This window comes from Neofelis nebulosa, chromosome 8, assembly GCF_028018385.1.
Source record: "Neofelis nebulosa isolate mNeoNeb1 chromosome 8, mNeoNeb1.pri, whole genome shotgun sequence".
NCBI lineage: Eukaryota > Metazoa > Chordata > Mammalia > Carnivora > Felidae > Neofelis > Neofelis nebulosa.
Genome location: NC_080789.1, coordinates 8,617,376 through 8,644,757, shown reverse-complemented (window position 1 = coordinate 8,644,757; position 27,382 = coordinate 8,617,376). Strand labels below are relative to the sequence as shown.

At 43.1% G+C, this 27,382-nt stretch overlaps 1 protein-coding gene across 19 annotated transcripts in view; it reads left to right on the top strand.

Annotated features, from left to right (window-relative positions):
- The window catches only part of TNRC6B (trinucleotide repeat containing adaptor 6B), a 257,779-nt gene that overhangs the window by 212,438 nt on the left and 17,959 nt on the right, over positions 1 to 27,382 (top strand). For all 19 annotated transcript variants that reach the window (XM_058682112.1, XM_058682104.1, XM_058682101.1 and 16 more), the window contains 8 exons: positions 166 to 291; positions 11,371 to 11,502; positions 11,775 to 11,870; positions 12,047 to 12,251; positions 20,571 to 20,708; positions 23,045 to 23,221; positions 24,781 to 24,927; positions 25,178 to 25,273. In XM_058682112.1, coding sequence (XP_058538095.1) covers positions 166 to 291; positions 11,371 to 11,502; positions 11,775 to 11,870; positions 12,047 to 12,251; positions 20,571 to 20,708; positions 23,045 to 23,221; positions 24,781 to 24,927; positions 25,178 to 25,273 — 1,117 coding nt within the window. The remainder of the gene's footprint in view (positions 1 to 165; positions 292 to 11,370; positions 11,503 to 11,774; positions 11,871 to 12,046; positions 12,252 to 20,570; positions 20,709 to 23,044; positions 23,222 to 24,780; positions 24,928 to 25,177; positions 25,274 to 27,382) is intronic.

Sequence of the window (27,382 nt, the reverse complement as noted above, 5' to 3'; positions counted from 1 at the left end):
ATTTTCCCAAGCATTCCGAGACCAGGAATTTTTCGGTTATAAAATTCTGTGATTCCACGGAACACAGGATATGATTCTTCTGAGGGATAGAAAGCCAGAACTGTTTCTTTTTCACGTTTTCTTACGTTAACATAAAAGCCTTAACTGTTGCTGTTGTGTTTGCAGGGTGGCAATCATGGTTTGTTTGGAAATAGCACAGCACAATCGAGAGGTATGCACACGCCAGTGCAGCCGCTAAATTCTTCTCCTAATCTCCGGGCGCAAGTGCCTCCCCAGTTTATTTCCCCCCAGGTAAGCGATTTTACGTTTCCACGATTCAGCAGTAAAGCCTCTACAGGCGGTGCCCAGTTGCCAGCTGGGTTTTGTGGGCAGAAAAAGCAGAAAAGGAATAATAGTTACCCAAATGTCTAAAATGTAAAAAGTCTTGGGGCACCTGGGGGGCTCAGTCAGTTAAGCGTCCGCCTTTGACTCAGGTCACGATCTCGTGGCTCATGGGTTCAAGCCTGTGTCAGACTCTGTGCTGACAGCTCGGAGCCTGGAGGCTGCTTCAGATTCTGTGTCTTCCTCTCTCTCTGCCCCTCCCCCACTCGTGCTCGCTCACTCTCGTGCTCTCTCTCTCTCAAAAATAAACATTAAACAAAATTTTTAATGTAAAAAATCCAGATCAAGATTTTTGGAACAAAATGTCCAACTCCTTGTTTTATTGTATCGTACACACAAAGATGGTTTTCTATGAAAAGCATTATGATTACATTCCTTTTCGATCTCTCCGTATTTTTTCCAGTACGGCATGCATGGGTTTAATTGCGTGTAATTGAAACTACCGTACAAGTACTGCACTGTACTGATGTGCCAGTATTCTGAAATCGGTTGCCCTTGAGGATTCCCCTGCAGGTAGATGGAAGAATAGCCAGGTTCTGACGTATTCTGAGACGTTTTGAGGAGCTGGATGCTGAAGTGCTGACTAGAAGCTCCAGGGGAGTGTTGAGAACAGATGAAGCGGCAGAGACTTCCTCATGGAGCAGCTCTGCGTTGTGGGATACAGTCCTTTGTTTGGGAAACCCTTTAGGTCTGTTTCTTAGTAGGACATGTGCAGCGCACTGTTTGCAGGCTCCGGGTGACAGATTTGTGCCAGTCTGCCACAGAGCCCCTCGCATGTCTGTGAGAAAGTGGGTCCGAAGAGCAACATCGAAGTGGTGAGCCCGTGTGAGGATTCAGCGTGGGACCTTGGTCTCCTCATAATGTTCCTTCGGTGAACTGAGATCAAAAGCGAGGAGTTCATCCCGTCCGACAAAAGGGGGCGGGGCACTTAACTAGGTCCAATCAGCAGATCGTAAAGGGTCAGGTTTTATTGCTGTTTTGTTGTTTGAAATATCTTTTAAGACAAAGTCTTAAAACATTTTATTTGAGGGGCACCTGGATGGTTCGGTCCATTAGGTGTCCGACTCTTGCTTTCAGCTCAGGTCACAATCCCAGGATCATGAGATTGAATCCCGCATCAGGTTCCGTGCTGAGCTTGGAGCCTGCTTAAGATTCTGTCTCTCTCCCCCTCTTCTCTGTTCCTCCCCTGCTCATGTGTACACCCTCTCTCTTTCTTTCAGAGATGTGTGTGTGTGTGTGTGTGTGTGTGTGTGTGTGTGTATTTTTTAACCATAACCTATAGATTTCAAATTCTGTTTTTGACATTGAGTCTGTAACTGTCTTAGTAGAGGAAGGAATGTTCCTCGCCCTGCCCTCTCGTCTCCATGTCCTGCCCTGGGTGTCTGGGAGTCCTCTTAAGTGTCTCTCCTTCCTCACCCCTCTAAGTGCCAGTCATTCTCCAGGTCCCAGGTGGCAGTCTGTCCTTTAAGAGCTGTTCCTAACTTCCCCAGCACTCCACAGTGGTTGTGTCTTCTTAACTCCATGAGCTCCCTCCCACATGTCAGGCCACAGTCCTGTGGTTACCAACTATCTGCGGTGTGCCTGGTAGTGTGTTGGCCTCACACGGTGGAGAAACCACCGCCTCCTAACACAGCCTCCTGGAGTTGCTGGGGGTGATAGCAGAACACTCAGCAAACAGGCAGCATGATAAATGTGATGTAGAAATGTTTAACACAGTTTGGAAGCTGGGCGAGGCCGTGCACTAGGAGTGACATTTAAGCTGGGCCTTAAAGAATGAGTCAGTTTGCTGAGCAGAGCCAGGTTTAAATGTGCAGCAGGAGCAGCTTGGAGGACAAGGGGCAGTAATATCTGGAAGAACATGGCATGTTTGGAAAAATGCAGTCGGTTTGAATAATTAGATTAAGCTTGTTGAAGCATATAGATGTTGTCTAGAATGGAATAGGAAAAAACTAGTCAGGGAGTTTGGCACCAGATTTGGAAAAGCTTTCTTTGCCTTGCTAAGGAGTTTGGACTCTGTCCCTTGTAACCGTTATCTGGGCTACTTCTTAAACACACAGTTTCCAGGTCTTCTGCAATCTAGGGAGTTATGGCCTAGTAACCCCCTGCTGATTTTTATCTGCTCCCTAAGGTTTAGCTGCTGCTGCTATAGATAATGTAGCATTGGGCAAAATTGTTCAGCTGAGCGGCAATGTAGGAAAACTTAGGTTTTGGAAAAAATAACATTGACAGTAATGTGGAGGACATATTTGAATGGCAGACTAACTAGACAAAGGAGCTCAGTTGCAAGGCTAGTCCAGGAGTCCGGGTAAGGAGGTGGCAGTGGGAATGAAGACATTGTGAAGGTCCCAGATGACCTTTGTGTTGTGGGATACCGCAGTCACTTCTCCAGTCTCTCCTTACTCTGCATATCCACGGCATCTGACATAGTTGATCATGTCATCCCTTTTGAAACTCATTCATCTGGTTTTTGGACACCTTGTATATTGGTTCTCCACCTGCCTTTCTTTCTCCGTCTTCTTTACAAGCTCCTCCTCCCCTCCCCAACATTTAAATGTTAGGGGCACCTGGTGGCTCAGTGAATCATCTGACTTTGGCTCAAGTCATTATCTCATGGCTCTTGAGTTCAAACCCCAAGTGGGTTTGTGCTCACAGCTCAGAGCCTGGAGCCTGCTTCAGATTCTGTGTCTCCCTCTCTGTCTCTGCTCCTCCCCTGCTTGTGCGCGCTCGCTCTCTCTCTCTCTCTCTCTCTCTCTCTCTGTCTCTCTCTCTCAAAAATAAATAAAAACATTAAAAAAAAAATCAGAGTGACCCAGTCACAGTCCTTGAACTTCTCCTCACCATCAGCAGCTACTGCTGGGTGACTTCACCCAGCAAATGACTTTAGGTATGACAGGGCCAAAACTGAGTCTTCAGCCCAGATCTCCGTTCTCAATTCCACGGGCTTCTGGGCATCTCTGCTAGGATGCTCTATAGGCACTTCATGTCAACATGTCCGAAACAGAGCTCATGATTTCATCCCATACTCCCCTCTAAAACATCCCCTTCCTCTAAGTAAGCAGCACTTCCCCTCTGCGGGTGCTTGGGCCACAGGCCACAGAGCTAGTGGTGAGGCCTCTCACGGTCCACATTCAGTCCATCAACAAGTTCCCCTTTAGAACTTTGTCCTGAATCTGACCCTTCCCTACCGCCTCCTCTAACATGACCCATGGCGAGCGACCACCGTTTCTTTCCTAGAAATGGCCTCCTGACTGGTCCTGCCCTGTCATATACAACACCTGCCTGCCTCCAGTCTGTTCTCCACCCAGCATTCTGACTGATCCTCTAAAACCACGCTATCCAGGGTAGGCCTTAGGCCACCTGAGCACTTGAAATGTGACCAGTGGAGTGGAAGAACTGAAATTTTAATTTTAATTGATTTAAATTTAAATAGACATGCCTGGTTGGTGGCTACGGAATGAATACTGCAGAGGTGGAGCTTTTCCAGCATCACAGAAAGCTAAGGGTAAATCATGTCACTACTTTAACCTCTCATAGCTCCTTCTCTCACTGAAAATACAAAGCCAGCTCTTTGCTGTTGTCTTTGACGCTCTTGGTGACCTCCTGCCACCCCCACCCACACCTGCCACTCTCCACTCAACTGGCCCCAGCGCACCAAGGGTGCTTCTAGAACAGTCTTCTCCCAGATTGCCACACGGCTCCATCTGTATTTGCTTCAGATCTCTGCCGCCGTGGCACCTTCTCAGAGAGGCTTTCCCAGGCCGGGCTGAGGACAGTACGGCACCACTTGGCTGTCACGCCCCCAGGCGCGTGTTAAGGTTCACAGTGGCCGGGTCTGTGTCTACTTTGTTCACTGCTGGATCCTGAACATCCATAACTGTGCAGGGCATGCATTTTGAGTAAATATATGTCAAATCATGGGAAGACGCATATCAGAATGATTCAGAAAGTAGAATGTTGTTAGGAAAAAAACTTAGTCTGAGAGACTTATAGGCTGCCAATCTCTTTATGACCAAAGTATCTGCTGTGCATGGAAAAGAAAAGTATTTGTGTTCTACATTTTTGGGATTTGTTTAGCAAAACGTGGTTAACATTATTTGATGTATAATGGGGGCAGAATATTAAACACTGAAAACTTCAAATTTTTCAGGGTTTTCTCCCCTAACATTTCCATATTTTAAAAAACAAAGGAGCTGGATAGCTTTTTTTTTTTTTTTTTAAAGTAGAGGCAATATAATAACCACACTGAAAGTTTGGATAATGGAGAAAAAATTCTTCCAGAAACCCCCAACGCAGATGCAAAGACAGGGATTATTTTTACAAAATCCCCTACTCAGACTTTTCGTATCCAGACACACTTTCCACATCATGACATCCATGGTCACTATATCCTACTGTTTGTGTTAACTTTGGGTCATACATAGTATTTTCCTCTGTTACTACATAGTTTTCCTGTTGATTGTTCTTAATGAAGAAGGCATAATGTTCCATCAGGTAAACTTACTTTGATTTCCTGGGACATTCTCTTTGCCTATTATTGGATAGTAAATTATTTCTAATTTTTCACTGTTCTAAATAATGCAGTAGAGAAACTCATATACTTAGATCTTATATGCAATCCTTATACATAGATGTTTTGCCCACATTATTTCCAAATTTAGTTGCCCAGGATGAAATTTATGGGTCAAAGTACATGAACGCTTATGGTTTTTGAAAATACCAACTTTTACGTCCATTTTAACTGTCTTTGGGGCAGTCAGTATTCAGTGTGAACATGGGAAGAAGACACTGAAACTCATCTTTAAGATTTGTTACAGATATTCCAGGCGTTGGGTTTCTGCCTTGCCTTTTTCCTCCTGTTACTCAAATATTCAGAACGTAACCTACTCTACCAGGCTTTTGTCTTGCTTTAAACTGCTGTCATTTTGCACCTGCAGTGCTTTGTTAAATGCCATATTGACTCCAACTAGATCTTCCCTTTCTCCAGCCCAGCTGGAGGTTGAAGGGCTTTTAAGCCAGAATAATTAACTCCCTGCTACGGGAATGTGCCAACCTGCACTTTAATTACTCTGAGTCCCAGGTATGAATAGCCATTTGCCAGGAGCCTAGTGGTGCTTCTCTCTGGTCCTTTTGTATTCATTGGAGGACAGTGCATGTGCGGTCTGGGGGAGGGAAACATGGGGCAGAGCTAGACAGGAAGTCCTCAAAGTATAACCTTTATAGTTGTTATAACTGTCACTTCATGGCACACATGAGATACTGGCATTCAAATTAAATTTAAAGTATAAAAACACCTTGTGTTAGCATTTCTTTCTTTTATTTTCTTTTTTTTAATATTTTATTTTTAAGTAACCTCTACACCCAACTTGGGACTTGAACCCACAACCCCAAGATCAAGAGCCAGCACACTCCACCCACTGAACCAGCCAGAGGCCCCTGTGTTAGCATTTCTTTATAGTCTTTCTGTACCTATCTGTCTTTAAACAATATAGTTTCATTTTGCCTTTTTTGCACTTGATGTGACAAAAACTTGCAGTTTATAGCCTTCTCTGACTTTTTTTTCACTTGATACTGTTTCTGAGATTTCCCCAGGTTGATTTGGTCAGTTATGATTCATATAGTACTCTGTTACGTGAATATACCATCATTTATCTTTTCCACCACCAGCAGACATTTGGGTAGTTTCCAGGTTTCTGCTATTAGGAGGAATGCTGCTGTGAAGATTTCCTATATTTGTCTCCTAGGATGGATTTGTTTCCTAGGGTACTGCTGGATCATACGCAGGTTTTACTTCGAATGGTAGTTTCTGTAGCTAATATCAAGTGATAGGAATGTGGGAGGTGGGTGGGAAGAATGGGCTCTTGGCAAAGGATGTCCTACTGTCTCAAGACTGAAGAGAAATGGGTCGATGAAGAGACCAGCTGATTTGTTCAGTAGAGCTTTTAGAACTGAACCGAGAAGTGGGAAGAAAGAGCTCAGACAATAGCTATTTATTTTGGAGGCCAGCAGGTTGGAAAACAAAATAAGCAGAGTAGATTTCCCATGAATCATAGAATCCTTTCCCTTTGGAAGGGAAATTAGAAACAATGCTGATGGCCTCGGAGCACCACTGTCCCATAGAAATATGACACAAACCCCATAATGTAATTTCAAATTTTTGGTAGCCACATTTAAAAAGATAAATAGAAGCAGGTAAAATTAAATTTAATAGTACGTATTCTTTAAGCCAATATAAATGATCATTTCAACCTATAATCAATGCTTAAAGATTATTGAATTTTTTACCTTTTTTTTTAAGGTTTTTTTTTTTTTTTTTTTGAGACGGAGACAGAGAGCGAGTCGGGGAGGGGCAGAGAGAGAGGGAGAAACAGAATTGGAGGCAGGCTCCAGGCTCTAAGCTGTCAGCACAGGGCCTGATGCGGGGCTCGAACCCACGAACCATGAGATCATGACCTTAGCCAAAGTCGGACACTCAACCGACTGAGCCACCCAGGCTTTTTTTTCTTTCTTAATACCAAGTCCCTCAGCGCATCTGGGTGGCTCAGTCAGTTGAGCGTTTGACTTCGGCTCAGGTCATGATCTCGTCTGTGAGTTCGAGCCCCGCGTCGGGCTCTGTGCTGACAGCTCAGAGCCAGGAGCCTGCTTCTGATTCTGTCTCCCTCTCTCTCTGCCCCTCCCCTGCTCATGCTCTGTCTGTCTGTCTGTCTCTCTCTCTCTGTCAAAAGTAAACATTTAAAAAAATTAAAAAAAAAAAAATACCAAGTCCCTCACGCAGGCCATAAAACTGGTGCAGAGATGGGGCGCCTGGGTGGCTCAGTCGGTTAAGCGTCCGACTTCGGCTCAGGTCATGGTCTCGCGGTCTGTGAGTTCGAGCCCCGCGTCGGGCTCTGTGCTGACAGCTCAGAGCCAGGAGCCTACTTCTGATTCTGTCTCCCTCTCTCTCTGCCCCTCCCCTGCTCATGCTCTGTCTGTCTGTCTGTCTGTCTCTCTCTCTCTCTCTCTGTCAAAAGTAAACATTTAAAAAAATTAAAAAAAAAAAATACCAAGTCCCTCACGCAGGCCATAAAACTAGTGCAGAGATGGGGCGCCTGGGTGGCTCAGTCAGTTAAGCATCTGACTTCAGCTCAGGTCACGGTCTCGCGGTCTGTGAGTTCGAGCCCCGCGTCGGGCTCTGGGCTGACAGCTCAGAGCCAGGAGCCTGCTTCCGATTCTGTGTCTCCCTCTCCCTGCCCCTGCCATGCTCATGTTGCCGTCTCTCAATAATAAATAAATGTTTAAAAAAAAAAAACACTGGTGCAGAGGCACAATGTACAGTGGTGTGCTCACCCTGAGCTCACTTTTGCTAGGGGTCCAACCGTTAAAATAGAAAATCAAACAAATGTTCTCATTGGTTGGCAACACTCAGCATCTCTTAGAGAATAGAGGAACAGCTAGGAGAACCGTGACTTTTACCCAAAATACTTCCCAAAATGATAGTGTTAATGGGTTAGGTGAAAAGTGGCTGAGATCTTGGAAGAAAGTGAGTTGGTGAGCCCCGGACAGGAGACTTGAACTTGTTTCTAGACTAGAAAGCGTCAAAGGAAAGGTAGGCAGGTATTCTTGAGAATGTGGCAGAGACGGTGACTCAGAAGCGTTCATTGAACTCTGTTATGCTAAAGAAAGATACAGTGGGCACAGCCAGTGGGTCTTCTGATGAAAGCTTTCTGATGACTCAGATTTTAAAGGGGTAGTTTCAAAAGCTGGAAAGTAAGGGTAGCAAGCAGGGATGGATATGTGTAAGAGTTGTGCTGGGGGATTAGAACGTAAAAAAGTGGAGGCTTGCAAAACAACAGGCAGATTGAAAGAGTCTTCAGAATTCGGTGTGGTGCGAATCAGTGACTGGAAAAAGAGTCACTGCTTTGGACTACTTGTGTATGTTTTAAATGATTAAATGAAAATGAAGTTAGATTAAGTGAGAATAAAATTGGCACCGCTCAAAGTCGTTCAACCAAAAGGGTTGAGACAAATTAAATCCTACAACAGAGAAACAGTTTGTGAAAGGAATCGCAGAGCCCTTCTGTGATCTTTGAGGAATGCTGGGGACCTTCAAGGGGAATTTAGTAATGACTGCTCTTCTTTCTTGCACAAATCCTGAATTTTTAAGACAAGAGGAAGGCATGTGGGGCCAAAATATCCGCTTTACCACTGAGAATGCAGATCCTGGAGAATGTGAGCTTCCTAATACTGAATTACAAACTTAGCCAGTAATAATTGGAACGGGGCAACCGTCCCTATAGGTTTGCTGCCAGGAAAAAAGGGCAGGAGGCCCAGAGAACAAGGTAGATGTCCCTCGGTGTGGAGCCTCAGAGTAGAAATAGGAAAGAGGCACCCCTCCCCTCCAAGGAAGTGAAGAGAATGGGGAAGTTTTTTAAACAACTTTTGAAACAGTAAAGGAAGTGGTTTAAATACTGATAAACTGGTGCCAATTCTAGGCAATAATAATCTAGACTAGACTTTGGTAATCTACACTAGATTATCAAAAAGATGGCTTTTTGAGCACCTATGATAGGAAATCAAGAATCATAAATTTGCTAACAAGTCTTAATTCATTTTATTGATTAGTTTAACATATTGTTTGATAAGAATGACATTGTTGAAATCTCTATTTTGACAAACCATTTGACAAGCTGTCTCTTTGTTTTAGACAAGATGAAAAAATATAAAGTAAATGCTAAAACACTTGTGTGAATTAGTAAATGATTGACTCTTCCCAGCTGGATCACTTTCAGATTGGAAAGAAGTTTTTAGGGACAGGCTACTAGACTATCCTCCGCTCTATCAAGTTCAGCATTCCCATCAGTGACCAGATAGGGAAACACAAACCGAACATAAGTGGAATAATAGGGTAGAAAAGAATTTGGTGGTGTGACTGTTACTAAAATATACTATTCACGGGGCACCTGACAGGCTCAGTCAGTGGAGCATGCAACTCTTGGTCTCTGGGTTGTGCGTTCGAGCCCCACATTGGGTGTAAAGATTACTTTTTAAAAAGTTAAATCTTTAGAAAATTAATTAGTGGGGTGCCTGGGTGGGTCAGTCGGTTAAGCGTCTGATTCTTGATTTCAGCTCAGGTCATGATCTCACGGTTCATGGGCTCTGCACTGACAGCATGGGGCCTGCTTGGGATTCTCTCTCTCTCTCTCTCTCTCTCTCTCTCTCTCTCTCTCCACCTGCCCCTCTCCCCCTCTCATACTCTCTCTCTCAAAATAAATTTTAAAATAAACATTTAAAAAATTAGTTAATTAAATGAAATATAATATTCACTTATTTAGTAGATATTTATCAAACATCTATGTGCTATGCACATAAAGATAAGGTCCTAAGATCAAAACATATATTAATACAGTTCAACCCAGCTGCTTAAATATTCCATAGGAGAGCAACACCTATTTTTAAATATTATAGATTTTAATTGACAATAAGCTTAATATGTGAGTTGGGAGTTAGGCTGTGATCATCAGAGAAACTGAGATCTCAGGCATTGTTAATAGAAAGCCTGGCTTTCAACAGAATGGTTAATGATGGCCGGGTCTACTCAGTCCTCAGCTACTCTAGCAAATGGCTTTCTGTTGTGGGCTTTGCATTGAGAAATTGGATGAGATAGGCGTGAAAGAAGTGAGCATGTTTAGCCTGAAGATGAGACACAAGAAACTGTAATTGTCTCTAGACACTTGAGGAACCATCCCTGTGCATATACGGAGTGCATTTCTAAGCCTTTGGTGTGGATTAACTCATAAAATCCTCCGTCACTAAAGTTGTTGTTGTTCAGTTTTGGAGGGGAAACAAGGCTCAGAAAGGCTCAGTAAGTAACTTGCCCTGCGTCACACAGCTCCGAAATGACAGCCCGTATAGTCTGCCTCTCGAAGCAGACTCTTGACCGGTGTGCTGCTTGCCACCCACGGAACCAGCTGATTCAGTAGGCTCAGCGGATGAAAGCGCAAGGAACTCATTTCAGCTCCATGAAAACATCTTAGACGAGCAGTCCAAAGATGGGAGGGAGGCTTTTCTCTGTCTGGAGGTTCCTGTAGCCCAGCGCAGCTCACTCCTGAAAACCGTGGAGAAGGAGCCAGTTGGGTCATTTGACCTTCTAGGCCCTTTTGCTCTGCGACTCTTGAGTGTTTGGTGTGAGACGTCATGAATTGAAACTCCAGTGTCTCTTACTTGCAGGTCAATATATTTTTCTTATTTGTATAACAAAAATACCTTGTTTTAGGCATTTATTTAGTAGCTTTATGAAGTTTGATCTATTTTGTTTTACGGTCCATTTACAGGAACAATTTCTCAAGCAAAAGTCACATTGTTATTAAAACTGTTTTGTCTCGGGGGCACCTGGGTGTCTCGGTTGGTTGAACATCTGACTTTGGTTCAAGTCATGATCCTGTGGTTTGTGGGTTCGAGCCCCGCATCAGGCTCTGTGCTGACAGCTCAGAGCCTGGAGCCTGCTTTGGATTCTGTGTCTCCCTCTCTTTCTCTGCCCCTGCCCCGCTCGTGCTCTGTCTCTCTCTCTCTCTCTCTTGCTCTGTCTCTTTCTCAAATATAAATAAAACATTAAAAAATTAAAAGAAAAACACTTTTTTTGTCTCTCAGAAGCCTTCCTGATTATGAATTCATAATTTTTATTGTAAAGAATTTAAAAGCTTTTTTTTTTTTTTTAAGATTTTATTTTTAAGTAATCGCTACACCCAATGCAGGGCTTAAACTTACAAAATCAAGAGTCACACGCTCTGTCAACTGAGCCAGTGAGGTGCCCCTAAAAGCCCTTATAATCTCACTGCTCAGTCGTAACCATCATTAACATTTTGGTGTATTTCTCCGGATGATTTAGTATTTTTTACAGATATTTTTCAAGGAAAGCAGTCGACACTTGCTTTAGACCTATTAAGATTCTTTTTACAGAAAAAAAAAAAGGTTTATTTTAGTAAGTTCTGAAAGAGTCCTCTTTTTTCTTGTTAGGTTTCTGCCTCAATGCTCAAGCAGTTTCCCAACAGTGGCCTGAATCCAGGTCTTTTCAATGTGGGGCCCCAGTTATCTCCTCAACAAATTGCCATGCTGAGCCAGCTTCCACAAATTCCCCAGTTTCAGTTGGTGAGTAGCAGATTTTTCCCCGTATAGCTAAAGAAAAGATTATTTAGGGGTTTTTTTCCTTTAATTTTGATTCGCTTCATTTTACGCGTCCTTGAGGGCTAATGTATCCGCTCAGTTGGAGGTGAATGTGACCAGTAGACCAGGAACTTGGTGGTACTTCCCTCCTGGCCACTGGATTCCACAACCTGCCCTTAGATGCGCAACCCCCTCGAGTGTGTCCGTACGTCCGGCTTAGGAAGCTTTGCTCTGCTCTCTCCTTCCCTGTTTTGTAGGCATGTCAGCTTCTCCTGCAGCAGCAGCAACAACAGCAGTTGCTACAGAACCAGAGGAAGCTTTCTCAAGCCGTGCGCCAGCAGCAAGAGCAGCAGGTACGTGGGACTGGAAGGGTCCCTCTGGTGCTCTGTGTGAGGGCTGCCTCTCTGCTTAACCTCTGACAGCAGAACGTGAGTCCTACGCAGTCTTTTCCTAGGAGGCTCAGGGCGTTGGCTTACCATGTGTCCATTTTCCCTCGGCTTCCCCCTCGCTCTGGCCTCCCGGCCTGCAGCTGGCTCGGATGGTGAGCGCTCTCCAGCAGCAGCAGCAGCAGCAGCAGCAGCAGCAGCAGCAGCAGCAGAGGCAGCCCGGCATGAAGCACTCGCCCTCTCATCCCGTTGGGCCCAAGCCGCATCTGGACAACATGGTACCCAACGCTCTGAATGTGGGGCTCCCAGACCTTCAAACCAAAGGGCCGATACCTGGATATGGTTCTGGTAAGTTGTTCAGTAATGAAAAACACAGTTTCGGTAATGAAAAAAACAAATCTTCCAGTCATGTTCTGAACCTCTGGTACGGTTTGGTCCTGCCTTACCCTCTGTTTTCACAGCAAACACACAAGACAGATAAGTATTCGTATCCCTGCCTGACAGATGATGTCCTAGAGTTTCGACGGTGTCCCAGAGCTCACCACACAATTAGTAAATCGTAGAGCCAGGCTCCACCTTCTCTGGGTCCAAAGTGGCCTCTTACTATTTATGAAGTCAGTCCAGTGTTCTACCACCAGGAAGTTTTAAAAGCTAGTTAAAGGGCGTGTACGTGCTGTGCGTGATACATGTGTCTGAGGTTATAACCTGTTAAAATACATCCGAGTTGAGGTGTTTAGCTCTACTGATAAAATTTCCTTCTCGTGAAAAACTGGGGAGCTAAAATTAAACGTATAAGGCGAACTGATAAAATTTTTCTGATATTAGTATTTCATCCGATTTAAATAGAATTAGCACAAGTAAGGTTATACCTTTGACATTCATCAAGAATTTGTTGGCAGGCAAATCATAGCTCTTTCAGAACCGGGGAACATGTTGTAAACAGAATCCAATCAGTGAGGCAACAGTGACTTAAAAATAAAATTTAAAAATTAAAAAGGTACCACACACCACAGCAGGTTTCTTCTCAGAATGGCACAGTTTACATTTTATTTTGATAAAGAAGGTACTGTTCTGTGCAAACTCAGAAATAAAAGTTGGGGAGACCTGAAATCCGTGCTCCTAGGAGACAAAGAGACCCTGACACGTGGCCCTGCTCTCTGCTCTACCTCTGTGACATGCCCACTGAGGTGGGGGCTCACTTCCTGCTGGGGTGTCCTCATTCAGAGAATAGCAAAGACTTAAAGGATATCTTGATCCTGGATTCCAGTTGTGTGGTTTTGGGTTTTAAGTGTTTATTTATTTTGAGAGCGAACACACATGCACACGTGAGCAGGGGAGGGGCAGATGGAGAGCGGGAGAGGGAGAATCCCAAGCGGGCTCCATGCCCGCTTGGGCTCAGAGCCTAACGTGGGACTCAAACCCATGAACCATGAGATCATGACCTGAGCCCAAATCAAGAGTCAGCCGTTCAACCAACTGAGCCACCCGGGCGCTCCTTGGTCTTGGATAGTTTTAACGGAATTAATTTCCAGCTTCCACCAACTACACTGTGTCTTTAAAATGATCTGCCTAAGGGGCGCCTGGGTGGCTCAGGCGGTTAAGCATCCAACTCTTGGTCTCTGCTCAGGTCATGATCTCTCAGTTCGTGTGATCAAGCTCCATGCTGGGCTCTGTGCTGTCAGCGTGGAGCCTGCCTGGGATGGTTTCTCCCTCTCTCTCTCTCCCTCTCTGTCCTTCATCTTCTCTCTCTCAAAATAAATAAACACTTTTTAAAAATAATAATAATAATAATAAAATGATATACCTGAGAACTGACTTAAATTCAAATAATCTTTCTTGGGGCACCTAGGTGACTCAGTGGGTTAAGCTTCTGACTTTGGCTCAGGTCATGATCTCACTGCTCATGAGTTTGAGCCCCACATTGGGCTCTGTGTTGGCAGCTCTGTCAGAGCCTGGACTCTGCTTCAGATTCTGCGTCTCCTTCTGGTCTGCCCCTCCTCCATTCATTCATATTCTCTCTCTCTCTCTCTCTCTCTCTCTCTCTCAAAAATAAATAACCATGGGGTGCCTGGGTGGCTCAGTCGGTTAAGCGTCCAACTTCAGCTCAGGTCATGATCTCGCGGTCCATGGGTTCAAGCCCCACGTCGGGCTCTGTGCTGACAGCTCAGAGCCTGGAGCCTGCTTCGGATTCTGTGTCTCCCTCTCTCTCTGCCCCTCCCCTGCTCATGCTCTGTCTCTCTGTCTCAAAAATAAATAAAAATATAAAAAATAAATAAACATTTTTAAAAATTAAAAAAAACATACATACATACATGACTAACCCCTGTACCGTCACTTGACATGAGAGAACACAGAACTCTACACCGTCTCCTATCTTACGAAGTCATGCCCGTCTGGGATGTAGAAATCCAGGGTGCCAAGCAAGGGGAAAGCCTCCTATAATGACTAATGAAGGTGTCATTAACTCTGTGTTTCCAGTCTTCACCTTCTTAATCTTGTTTTCTGTTAAGGTGAAAGCTTGACATAAGAACCTGGGTGTTTTGGTGTGCTTCGAGTTGTGAATTTAGACACTGTATATGATAATAAAGCAGGGCAACTTTGTTTCTTCCATCCCCTTTTGTCAAAGAGTACGTGGTTCTCAAAGTAGCGCCCAGTGGTACAAAGCAAAGTGAACATCTGGAAGCCCCAGACAGCTTTTTCAGGCGTTTAAATGTGCATGGCTCTTCTCGGTACTTGTTCCCTACAGCATGTCTTAACTGGAAAGAAAAGTACCTTTGAACAGCTTGAGCAACATAGGTTAATGACACTGACTCTCTTAAATACATGTTTTTCACCATTTATCAGGTAAAACCTGTGAATAAACCTTTTACGTGCTTGCCTTTAGCCTGGGTATTCATTAATCAGTCAGTTGTTAAAAACCTAACATCATGATGTTCCATTGACAGTTCTTACAACATGTTTAATATTTTCTGTCTTTTATTAAGAAGTAAAATTATTGGGGGTGGGGGTAGTAACATTATATGTTAGCTGAGAATCTTTTAGTTTTTAGCAGCGTATCTTCTCATTTATTTAAATATATAGAAAATATCATGATGTCTTATTAGCTTAATGGTGTTATTTGTGATTGTACTGGAGGCATAACTTCCTGATGACTGAAGGACCAGAGTTCAGTATACACGTATATACACTTACTGAAGAAATGTCATGTTTTTTTTATCATACTCCTGTTTTAAAGTAACTTATAAATGTAACTATGCATTAGAATCTACAGTAAGGAGAGGGACGCCTGGCTCAGTCGGTTAAGTGTCCAACTTCAACTCAGGTCATGATCTCACGGTTCATGGGTTCGAGCCCCGTGTCAGGCTCCATGCTGACAGCTCGGAGCCTAGAACCTGCTTCGGATTCTGTGTCTCCCTCTCTCTCTGCCCCTCCTCTGCTTGTGTTCTATCTCTCTCTGTCATTCAAAGGAGAAAAAAAACATTGACTTACTAGTTTATTTACATTTGATAACTTATTTAACAAGGGATAATTTTTATTAGGTCTTTATCATGTGAACTGTGATCTGGCCAGTTACAATCCGCCTTCTAAGATGCATTTTGCAGTTTTTTCCACAGTTAAAAATTTCCTTAATTCAGGGGCACCTGGGTGGTTCAGTCAGTTGAGCATCCAGATCTTGATTTTGGCTCAGGTCATGATCTCATGGTTTGTGGGGTCAAGCCCCAAGTGCTTGGGGTTTTCTCTCTCTCTCTCCCATTCTCTCTACCCTTCCCCCATTCACACACATGTTCTCACTCTGTCAAAATAAATAAACAAACCTTAAAGAAAAGTTCCTAAATTCATATGATGACATTTTATTTTAATTGAAAAATACATTTTGGGACTGAAAGTAAATCCACTTTCAACGCCTGGCTTGAATAAACTAAATTTATAACTAAGATTTTGATGAAAATATATTTAAAGCATACAGAGAAGTTAAAATTTTTTTCAAAAATTAGATAGCAAAGATGTAATGAAATGAGTAATATTTCAATTTGCCTAGTTCAATTTGCAGTTCAATACTGCCGAGTATTAAACTAAAAAAGACACCTGCAGGCTAAAAAGGAGCAAGAATAATTAAAAGCAGGGTACCTCGATGGCTCAGTCAGTTAAGCATCTGACATCGGCTCAGGCCATGATCTCACCTTTCAGGAGTTCAAGCCCCACATTAGGCTCCGCGATGATAGTGCCCCCCCCTCTCTCTGCCCCTCATGGGATTCTCTTTCTCTCTCTCCCTCCCTCTCCGTTCCTCGATAACTTGCACTCTCAAAATAGAGATAACTTTCTCTCAAAAATAAACACATTTAAAAAAAAAAAAAAGAATAAAAGTCTCTTAGTCCTAATAAAGCCACTTTTGGTATATTTTCCCAAAATTAAAAAGTTGAATGACTTTAATAACTGCTTCACTGACCCTTAACTAATTGGTTTTTTTTTTAAATAGATGGTTTCTAATTCTCCGCTTTTAGCAGAATTGAAAACATACTTAACCAAATTGTCTGGGGATAATGACTTACCTAAAGTTGTTGTAGCATCCATGTATTGAGCTGAGGGAAGGGAATATCCCCTCCACAGGAATGCAAAGAAGTAAGTGATGTTGTAACAAGACTCCTTCTTTCTCATCTAATTACTTACATAAGACTTTTTGGTGCTTTTTGTCTGTAGGAATTTTTTAGATAGGAAGAGCATGAATGCAGTCTCATACCTACTCATTCATAGGTATCTGAACCAATTGAGAAATAAAGTCCCTTGTCTTATTAGAAAATGTACTCCCAATAAAATTTAACTTTTCGTGTTTAAAATTTATCAAAATTTTGGGGTGCCTGGCTGGCTCAGTCGGTAGATCATCATCTCAGAGTTATACATTCAAGCTCTATGTTGGGTGTAGGGATCACTTACAAATAAAAAAGTCTCGGAGTACCTGGGTGGCTCAGTCGGTTAAGCGTCTGGTTTTGGCTCAGGTCATGATCTCAAGTTCATGAGTTCGAGCCCTGCCTCAGGCTCCTCACTAACAGTAAAGAGCATGCTTTGGATCCTTTGTCTCCCTCTTTCTCTGCCATTCCCCTGCTCACGTGCTCTCTCTCTCTCTCTCTCTCTCTCAAAAATAAATAAACATTTAAAAAGAGAATGTGTTAAACGGACAACTCTGGGTACATTCTTTTATAGTTTATTTTTATTTTAATATTATAAAAGCACTAGTTTGTTTTCTAATCTATAATAAAAGAAGTAGCAGAAACGAACTAATACAGACAAAGAGCGTGAAGGAGTGATTGGGTAAGGACAAGTTACCTTGAGAGAATTTTCTCAAGGAGGTGGCACTGAGCCATGTGGTAATGATGAATATAGACCAGGAATTAGAGCATGTGGCAAAGAAAGCAATTCTGGCAAAGACAGATAAGGTAGGCCAAGGGTTGGATTTGTAGGAATGATAAGATAGGCGAAAGGGATGATGTACCGGGGAGATGAGTCCCTTGGGAGAGCAAGAGGCATGTCTTATTTCTGTTAATGCCTTTGCTCCTACCAAAGCCTGGCACAAATGAGGCTTTCTGTAAGCGTGCACGGAACTGAATTAAAAGACTGTTTGATTTGAATTCGGGCTCTGTTGGTGAGCTGGAGACTTACAGGGAGGCAAATTGGTGGACTGAGGAAGTTTGGTTTTGATGAAATAGCAAGTACAAAAAGTCTGGGCTTACAAATAGCTTAGGGGGGGGCGCCTGGGTGGCTCAGTCGGTCGAGCTTCCGACTTCGGCTCAGGTCATGATCTCGCGGTGTGTGAGTTCGAGCCCTGCGTCGGGCTCTGGGCTGACAGCTCGGAGCCTGGAACCTGCTTCGGATTCTGTGTCTCCCTCTCTCTCTGCTCCTCCCCCACTCGTGCTCGTTCTCTCTCTCTCTCCCTCTCCCCCCCCCCCCAAAAAATAAATAAACATTTTTTTAAAAATTTAAAAAAACAAATAGAGGTTACAAGTCATGCCAGTTACTACAGGACATGGAAGGCAGACACAGAATTACGTACAGCCTTACATTGACTCTTCCTCTCCTGGTTTTGGGGTTGGAGAATGAACTTCTCAAGGCAGTTTTAGCTCCTGTTCTCTTCACACCCCTCTGTGTATTTGCTTACCAAACTTTGTGATTCAGTTGTCATGCTGCCATGTTTTCGTGGTGTTTGATCCCCAAGGTTCTAATGAGGAAGATGCCCACTTTACTTGAGGTTCAGATGGAACTGCTCAAACTATCCCCTCTTCCTAAGGTGGAGAACTCCTACTAATTTTCTACACTTTGTGTGTCACAAAAGAACTCTAAGCAGCTGAAATTAACGTTAATTCACTGTGAGCTCTAAAGAAATTTCAGAGCATGGGGCGCCTGGGTGGCTCAGTCGGTCGAGCTTCCGACTTCGGCTCAGGTCACGATCTCGCGGTGTGTGAGTTCGAGCCCCGCGTCGGGCTCTGTGCTGACAGCTCGGAGCCTGGAGCCTGTTTCCGATTCTGTGTCTCCCTCTCTCTCTGCCCCTCCCCTGTTCATGCTCTCTCTCTCTCTGTCTCAAAAATAAATAAACGTTAAAATTTAAAAAAAAAAAAAAAAAAAAAAAAAAAAAGAAAGAAAAGTAAAACAGAAGGAATAGTTCTTTATCTTCTTATTAATCCTCATGTCCTTCTTTCTCATCGTCACCAGAATCCTGGGTTACTCTCAAAATCTCTTCCTCCATGATTAGAACCAAGCTTTTGCTTAGCCTGGAATCCAAGCACCCTGGGCTGGTTTCCTCTGTCGAAGGTAGAGTGTTACTTGCCCAAGGAGCGGCCCACTTAGGCCATTGAAGCTTCTGTCAGAAAAAAACCCTTGTTCCTCCAGTCTCGTTTCATCCTAGCTACGCAGGAAAAAAAGAAAATACCATACACTCTTCTTTTAAAAAATCATTTAATTTGGAATATTTCCAGCTTCCTCCGGAACTTTTGCTCCCTGCCCGCACCCTCCACGTAATCACACGGACTAGTAAAGTCGCTTGCAAGCAATGGGAATGAACAGTGTTCTTTATATTAATAGCAACGGTTTGTACATAGGACAAGGTGCTCGGAATTATTTGAGCTTGATTCATTCTGCCTTTTTAAAACTGTCTCTGACAACTCAGAGAAGCATAGGGGGAAAACGTGACCTGGGCCCTCATGGGGTTTGGATGAGTGGAACTTCAGAGCCATTGAGGCACCATCAGGTGGTTGCAGAGTCAAGTGGGTATAGCACGGAGTCTGGCCTGGCCAGAATGATACATCTTCTTGACTAAGAGTAGATGAGCTTTTGACTCCTGCGGTCACCCGAGCGTTTTACACAGGGTGGCTCTCCACACTCCCGTGGTCCATCCTCATTTTTACTAGGTTACCCATCGTTCTTCCCCTCCTCTGTTTCATTTATTTCAGTGTTATTTTATTTTCATGTGAAATACGTTCTGACCCACAGTGGATGGTGGGACCCGTGAGACCCCTTCAGCAAGCCTCTCATGCTGGACCTCAGCTGTCCAGCCCTGTGCAGCAGGAAGACGTTACCCACCCACACTCCCACCAGAAGCCTGACACCGGAGGCTTTCGTGGAGCTCGTGGCAAAGTAAACTCTGAACCTCTCCGTCACTGCCAGTTTGAGCTGTGGAAGCTTCAGCCCTGCATAAAGATTTCTTTCAAATTGATGTCTTAGATTCTGCCTTGGCCTCCATGTACGCCATTCTTACACAGCCAGTTCTTTTTCTAAAATACAAACTTAGTTATCTCTTTCTCTCACTTGTTAAAAACCTTCTTTATTTCTTGGAGAAATATTTCTTCTTTATGTCTTGGAGAAAAAAGCCCCCAAATCCTTGGCCTAATACATAAAGACCCTACACAATACAACTCCTCGTTTCTCTCCCATCTCCTGCCACCCTGCCTCACTTCCTCTACTGAGCATCCGAGTGACACCGAACTCCTCATCATTCCCTGATGTCACCTGATTGTCTTCGATCAAAGCTTTGTACTTAGTATCCTTGGCTTCTATACCTGCCATAGGCCCTAAATCAAATGTCCCCCCTGCAAAGCCTTTCCTCCCCCAGAAAGCCTCACCACACCTCGTGACTGTTGTTATACCATATTAGTTTGTTGTGTGGAGATTGCTGTTTGAGTTGACGAATCTGCCTGGTGCAAGTGTTAGCTAAATGAGTAAAGACACAGATGCACTGAGATGGCCTCAATTAGATGGCATTCATCTACATTTTCATACCTTAACAAAGAGTTATTGTTTTTGTTTTTGTTTTGGTAAGCAAGAGCCATGACAAACATTTTGAATCAAAATCTTTTTCTTTTTTTTAATGAGAGAGAGAGAGTGGGGGAAGGGCAGAGAGAGATGAGAAGACACAGACTCCAAAGCAGGTTCCGTGCTATCCGTGCAAAGCCTGATGTGGGGCTTGAAGCTACAAACTGTGAGACCATGACCTGAGACAAGTTGGATGCTCAACCGACTGAGCCACCCAGATACCCCAAAATCTGTTTCTCAGTGAAGAAGCTTCTTGTGAATTAGTCTTTAAATGACAAAGGAAGCTATTCATGGGTTCTACCTCAGATCTTTTGATTACTGATGCTAGAAATTTATAGAAAGATGTAAAATGTGATTCTCTGTTTTTAGGCTTCAGCTCTGGCGGCATGGACTATGGCATGGTTGGTGGGAAGGAGGCTGGAACAGAGTCTCGCTTCAAACAGTGGACCTCCATGATGGAGGGACTGCCCTCTGTAGCCACACAGGAAGCCAATATGCACAAAAATGGTAAGAGTGAGCAAAGCTTTATGAGATGGAAGTGTTCAGCCCTTAGCAAGCCTTGTAATATATCCTTACAAATTATTTTAAAGCTGAAATCTTTAGCTTTTTGTCTCTTGATTTTTTTTTCCCCCCAAATCCTGTGATCACCTATGAGAGGAAGATTGGGGCTGCGTGTATTTCAAATTATGAAAAACTTAAAATGCTAGTTGTAATTAAGGGATGCAAAATTTCCCACCTGTAACAGGATTAAGAGTAGTAGCAGTGAACTTGAGTACCCATTAGGATAAAACCCTAATATATTGGCTGAGAGAACAGAACCCATTTTTTTGAGGTTTAAGAAACCACAACAAATACATATCATGTTGATTATTTGAACCTTTAATCTCCAAAAGATGACCAGTAGAAGAGTACATGAAATTTGAACTTTCCCCAAAACTCTCTTGTTCTCTGTGAATTACAGTGTCCGCAAGGCAGCAGCTAAGGGCATCATGGGCTTTGGCTGTGAATTGTGGGTCCTTTCATCTCCATCGTTCTCTGGAAGCACTTCTCCATTTCCCTGTAAAACAAATAAAAGGTCTTAGAACCTTCCTTCGGCCTTTGTTTCATTCAGTGTTTATTTCATTTGACAGTAATTCACCTGGACTCACCTGTAGCCTTGAGAGGCAAGTATTAACAGGTGTTGGGCTGGTCTTGCTGCTGTTCCCTGGCAGGCCTCAGCCCCATCAGTCTGAAAACTTTCAGGGTTCCTTTGTAAACCACTATTTAATGTGTCTGCCCCAGAGGTGGTAAAGTGGCCCCATGGAGCTCTTCCCTGCTATCTCTAAGCATTATCATTTGATTTCATGCCATGAAATCAAGAATGATTTATTGAAACTATAAAATCTGTCTCTAGACTGAATAATTCAAACCCAGCATCTGCAGCTTTGGGGACTTACCCTGCTTCCTTAGGCTGATGATTCATCAGGTCCCTTTGTCCCCAAAGACATGATAGGTGCATGATAATAAATACAAGTGCCATGTGAGAGGATATCTTGAAGCTAAAATATCCACCTGCCTTTTCAGAGCTTATAGATAATGTTTTCCCCATTTCCTTAGCAATCCCCAAGGTAATCGAGCTCTTCATTTTCTACTATTCACTGTAACGTGCCCTTGAGTCAGATTTCTGTCAGTGGCTCCAGAAAAGCAAATGACTTCTTTGCTGAGCTTGGAAGGTGGTTTTGATAATACTCCTGCCAGGCCAAACCAAGCAGATTATTTTAATCAGTATTTATACAAATATGTTAATACATCATCCTGGAAATAATTTTATCTGTTTATAAACAGCATCCTAAGGGTAGATCAAGTGACATGGTGCAGCATGTGAAATTCATTTGAGAAATAAATAGGGTGGCCAAGAATTTTATTTAAAGTGAAGCTCATTTTTTGTTAGGTTAAGGGAATTTGAAGCTTTTAAGGTTGTTTTCCTGCCTCATAGCATATAAGATGCATGAAAAGGGCACAGACAGAACTGCTGAAATGCTCTCAAGAAAGCAGTTACAAAGGATCGGCTGTTCTTAGTGTGTGGGGCCGTGGGTGTCCGAGCTGCGGAGTCCCCTGCTGACCTTGTGCTGGCAGAGACCCTGGGCGGGGGTTCCATCTCATTGCTTTGGAATTCAAAGCAAGCGCATATGCTTTTCTCTCCAGTGAACTCCCTCCATTTACACAGCTTCTTCTAGCTAACCTAGGTCTGACCAGCTCCAAAGAACTTGGGTGAATGGTGTCAGGACAAGTGTAGTGAAAACGCTTCTTACGCACTGCAGCTTGTGTAGTGTTGGTCCTATTTCTGCTTCTTGAGTCATCAGTATAGAAACTGGGGATAATGGTATGATTTGTAGGTGGTCAGAGTTTCGTTAATTTCTTAAGCCCGTGGAATTTTTAAAACTGAAAGGAAAATTGAAGAATAAGTGTGCTTTAATGAGAACCCGAGAAGCTCAGAAAGGTGAAGTGAACTGTTCCTAGCCATCCTACTTATGGATTATATACTGGCTCTCCAGGGCAACCTCTTGTTCCAGAACTTTTTTTTTTTTTTTTTTTTTTTTTTTTATTTATTTTTGGGACAGAGAGAGACAGAGCATGAACGGGGGAGGGGCAGAGAGAGAGGGAGACACAGAATCGGAAACAGGCTCCAGGCTCCGAGCCATTACGCGGGGCTCGAACTCACGGACCGCGAGATCGTGACCTGGCTGAAGTCGGACGCTTAACCGACTGCGCCACCCAGGCGCCCCATCCAGAACTTTTTTTTAACTGCATAGTCAGAATACTGTTTTTGCTGGGTGTGAATCAATTTCCTCTCTCTTCCTCAGGCGCTATAGTGGCCCCTGGTAAGACTCGAGGAGGGTCACCATACAACCAGTTTGATATCATCCCGAGTGACACGCTGGGTGGCCATACGGGTCCTGCTGGTGATAGCTGGTTACCTGCCAAATCTCCACCGACAAATAAAATCGGAAGTAAATCCAGCAATGCCAGTTGGCCTCCAGGTATTGTCCAGGAAATGTTTTTTCTGTGTATCGTTTGTCTTCAATTCTTAATTTCAGGCTCTGAACAGATTGCTTTTGCCAGTTACTCAGGCACTTACTTTATTTTTTCATTCAGTAATTATTGTCTGATAAAAGGAAGGTATGTGCTATGTTGTGGGAAGATAGTAAATTCACATTAGATGGGGTCTCTGCTCCATACAGTTCAGTCGGGAAGATAAGGTGTGGACACTGGTCACCTGTAACGCAAGTAACTGTGCTAAATATTGTACAGATATAGATAAGCTGAAAGAAGTCAGAGGAGTGGAATCTGGGATCAAAGAAGGTGATGCTGGAGCTAGACTTGGGATTCATCCATGCACAGGATGCCTCATAACGTGGGTTCTTCTGAAATGTCCATTTAATTGACCCGTTTATTCATTAAGCAAGTATTTGTCATCAGTTAGGTTCCAGATATGCAGTAGTGATACAATGAGACTATTTTGTTACTTTTTCCCTTCTGTTTTTATCTTGATTTAAGTCATCTGTTTTCATTGTAGAAAAAATTTTAATTTAGTAAATCAAAAATTAAAAATTGGTGTATGTCTATCTAAACCTCTTTCTGTACTGGAATATTTGTGGTATGAATATGTGCAGTTCCATTCCACCAAAGAAGGCTCATATAATGCATATTGTTTGTATATTCTACTATATTGCTCTCCGTCATGATTGGGAAAACAAAAGTTTGTTAATCTCATCCAACAACTTTAAATATGATTTAAATTAACCAATAAAAAAAATTATAGGAGCGCCTGAGTGGCTCAGTCGGTTAAGCGTCCGACTTCGGCTCAGGTCATGATCTTGTAGTTTGTGGGTTCGAGCCCCGCGTCAGGCTCTGTGCTGACAGCTCAGAACCTGGAGCCTGCTTTGGATTCTGTGTCTCCCTCTTTCTTTCCCCTCCCCCGCTCATGCTTGGTCAGTCTCTCTCTCTCTCTCTCTCTCTCAAAAATAAGTAAACATTAAAAATATTAATAAAAATAATTATAAACACTTATACATATTCTGGGCTTTCTCACTATAAGCCAAATTATTCCTGCTCTTTCTCCCTGGATGTTCCACGAAGTCATGGTCATTTATAGTGTATTTTCTTTTGTTCATCTGAGCCAATTTCCGGTGAGATAAGTGGGAGAAGTCACTTACTTCCAACGCAGATTTTCTCCCGGTTTGTGTCCGAGATACCTGGACAGTTCTCATCAGCACCAGGTTACTTACTCCCAGTTTCACTGCTCTCGGGCCGAACTGCCCTGGAAGTAGGAAGAAAAGTGACCAGGCTAGGCACTAATGAGCTCTGGCTCACAGCCCCAGAGACACCGAGAAGGTCGACAAGCTTGGTAACATAGAAGTGCTGCTAGCACAGTATATGTTGGGGTTGAGAGTGTGATTTTTAATTTTACGATAACTGTTTGCAATAAAATAGATTCAGTATTCTTTCACAGATCTATTTCTTGTATCAAAAACTAACTTGATTTTAACATTTTTTTTTAACATCCTCCTACCTCTAATATTGGTTCTCCTTGTTTCAGAATTCCAACCAGGAGTGCCATGGAAAGGTATCCAAAACATTGACCCTGAATCTGACCCCTATGTCACCCCAGGAAGTGTGCTGGGGGGTACAGCCACATCTCCCATTGTAGATACTGACCACCAACTTCTGCGGGATAACACCACAGGTAAATGAGCGAGGTATCCTCGGTGTTCATTCAAAACCCGGCATTTCATATTTGTCAATCTGTGGCTTCATTGGCACCTGCTAATCTAATAATTTAACCGAAAAACATAAAAATATGTAGCTTTTCAGTTTGTTTGTTTAAGATGTATTTTAACCTTCCATGGAAGGGTAAATAAAATACCTAAGGTTGCACTGGTTATACTGACATCTGTCTCAAGATCTCCATCTTGTTCCTCCTGTGTCCCCAAAAGGGTCTAATTCTTCCCTCAACACCTCGCTGCCTTCACCTGGTGCCTGGCCCTACAGTGCCTCTGACAACTCCTTTACCAACGTTCATAGCACTTCAGGTACAAGTATGACCTGTTCGTTCCCCTTTGGCTTGCACTTTTCCATCAGATTCCCTTTTACAAAAGAAATGGGCATTTATTTCTTACGGAATACAATGAAAGTTGAATAGCGAGGGCAGCATAAATGGAAGCACTCCTCTTGTACTGGCCATGTTCTCAAGGAGCTTCCGGTCACACAGAGACAGGATGAGACATGTAGCTTTAGGACAAGGCAGATGGTGACATCATTGCAAGGAGCTTGTGAGCATTGAGAGGACAGGGGTCAGATCTTTGTGCCACAAGCGTTTTTCTTTAACCAGTTTGCCAAAGGAGTCATGGCCCATGAGGAGAACCAGGGACGTTTACCAAGTTGTTCCTAAGGCAACCAGTTCTAGTTTGCTTTCCTTAAAAAAAAAAAAAAAATTCCTTCCACTTATAGACAAAGGCTACAGGCAGATGGCCAAAGGCAAAATAAAAAAGAGGCCCTTAATTAATTCTACCAACATTTGTTGAGTTCCTTATATGTTTTTTTTTTCTAAGACGATAGGGAATGAAAACTTAATGGATATAGTAAAACCATCTGACTTTTATATCTTAATGGATATAATAAAGCATCCGATTCTTGGTTTCCTCTCAGTTCATGATCTCACAGTTTGTGGGATCGAGCCCCGTGTCTGGCTCTGTGCTGAAGCGTGGAGCCTGCTTGGGGTTCTCTCTTCGCCCCCTTACCCTGTTCGCACATGCTCTCTCACTCTCTCAAAACAACAACGACAACAAAGAGCTGGTGTAATTTGCCTCAGGTCTGTGTGCATATGTAAAGGAGCCAACTCAAAAATCCGTGTTTCTAACCACTACCCTACATTATTCTTTTGGGGGTTTTTTTCTTTACATGTAAAAACTGATATTTTCACTCAACTCTTTTATTCCAGTAACTGCCCATATCTCCAGTTGAACCAGATAAAAATCTTTTGTCTACAGTTGGACGTTCATCTGAGAGATGACCCAAGAGTCACCCCAGACTTGTCTAAACTGAATGTACATCTCTGCCCCTCCCCTACGTCGTCTTTCCTCCTTAACTAAGTTTTTGTGTTTGTTTTAATGACGCTTCCAGCATCAGTGGGTCACAAAGTCTCCTGATTTTTCTCACTTGCTGCCTGAGTCCAAGTGGTGAGGGTGTCTTCCAGGGAGTGTATTCTGCAGCCATATCTCCTATCCATTCTCCATCCTACTTGCTGTCACCCAGGCTGAGACCCAGGTTTAAATACTACGTACCAAATCTAGTGCAAGAACTCCTGGTAGCATCCTCATCGGCCTTCACCCTACCTTTCTGGCCTTCTGTACCTCTCTGGCCCTGTGAAATGGTGTTCAGCCAAAACTGAAGAAAAATACATTTGGTACAGATAGAGTTTAAAGGATATTCATCTATATTCTCCTGTCTCTCTGAGCCCGTCCATTTTTTTGTTTGTTTGTTTGTTTGTTTGTTTGTTTGTTTGTTTTTAAATGTTTATTTTTTAGAGTGAGATTGAGAGCACAAGCGGGGAAGGGGCAGAGAGTAAGAGAAGGAGGGAGAGAGAGAATCCCAAACAGGATCCGTGCTGTCAGCAGAGAGTCTGTTACGCTCAGTCCCACAAACCATGAGATCATGACCTGAGCCGAAACCAAAAGCTGGACACTTAACCAACTAAGCCACCCAAGCACTCCAAGCCCATCCGTTCGTAAAATCCTTCCAGACCTGTCTTTGCCATGCCTTTGATGATGACATAACAGTGTTTTCTCCTCTGTGTATTGAACATATGTGATGATACCTCCAGCTACCAATTCTGCTATTCACCTGTTCTGTCTTCTCATGTGAATTTGAAGTTCTTAAGAATAACTTTATATTACCCACAGCACTGATTTAAAATATAATAAGCCCTTAGCAAATATTTGTTGATTTTTTTTTTTTTTTCCAAAATCTGTTTGAATATTTGGACACCTGGCTGGCTCAGACAGTAGAACATGTGACTCTTGATCTCAGGGTTGTAAGTTTAAGCATCATGCTTGGTGTAGACATTACTTAAAAATAAAAAATTTTAAAAAAAATCTGTTTGAATATTGATAGCTTAATCACAATCAAGAAAATTAGAAGTT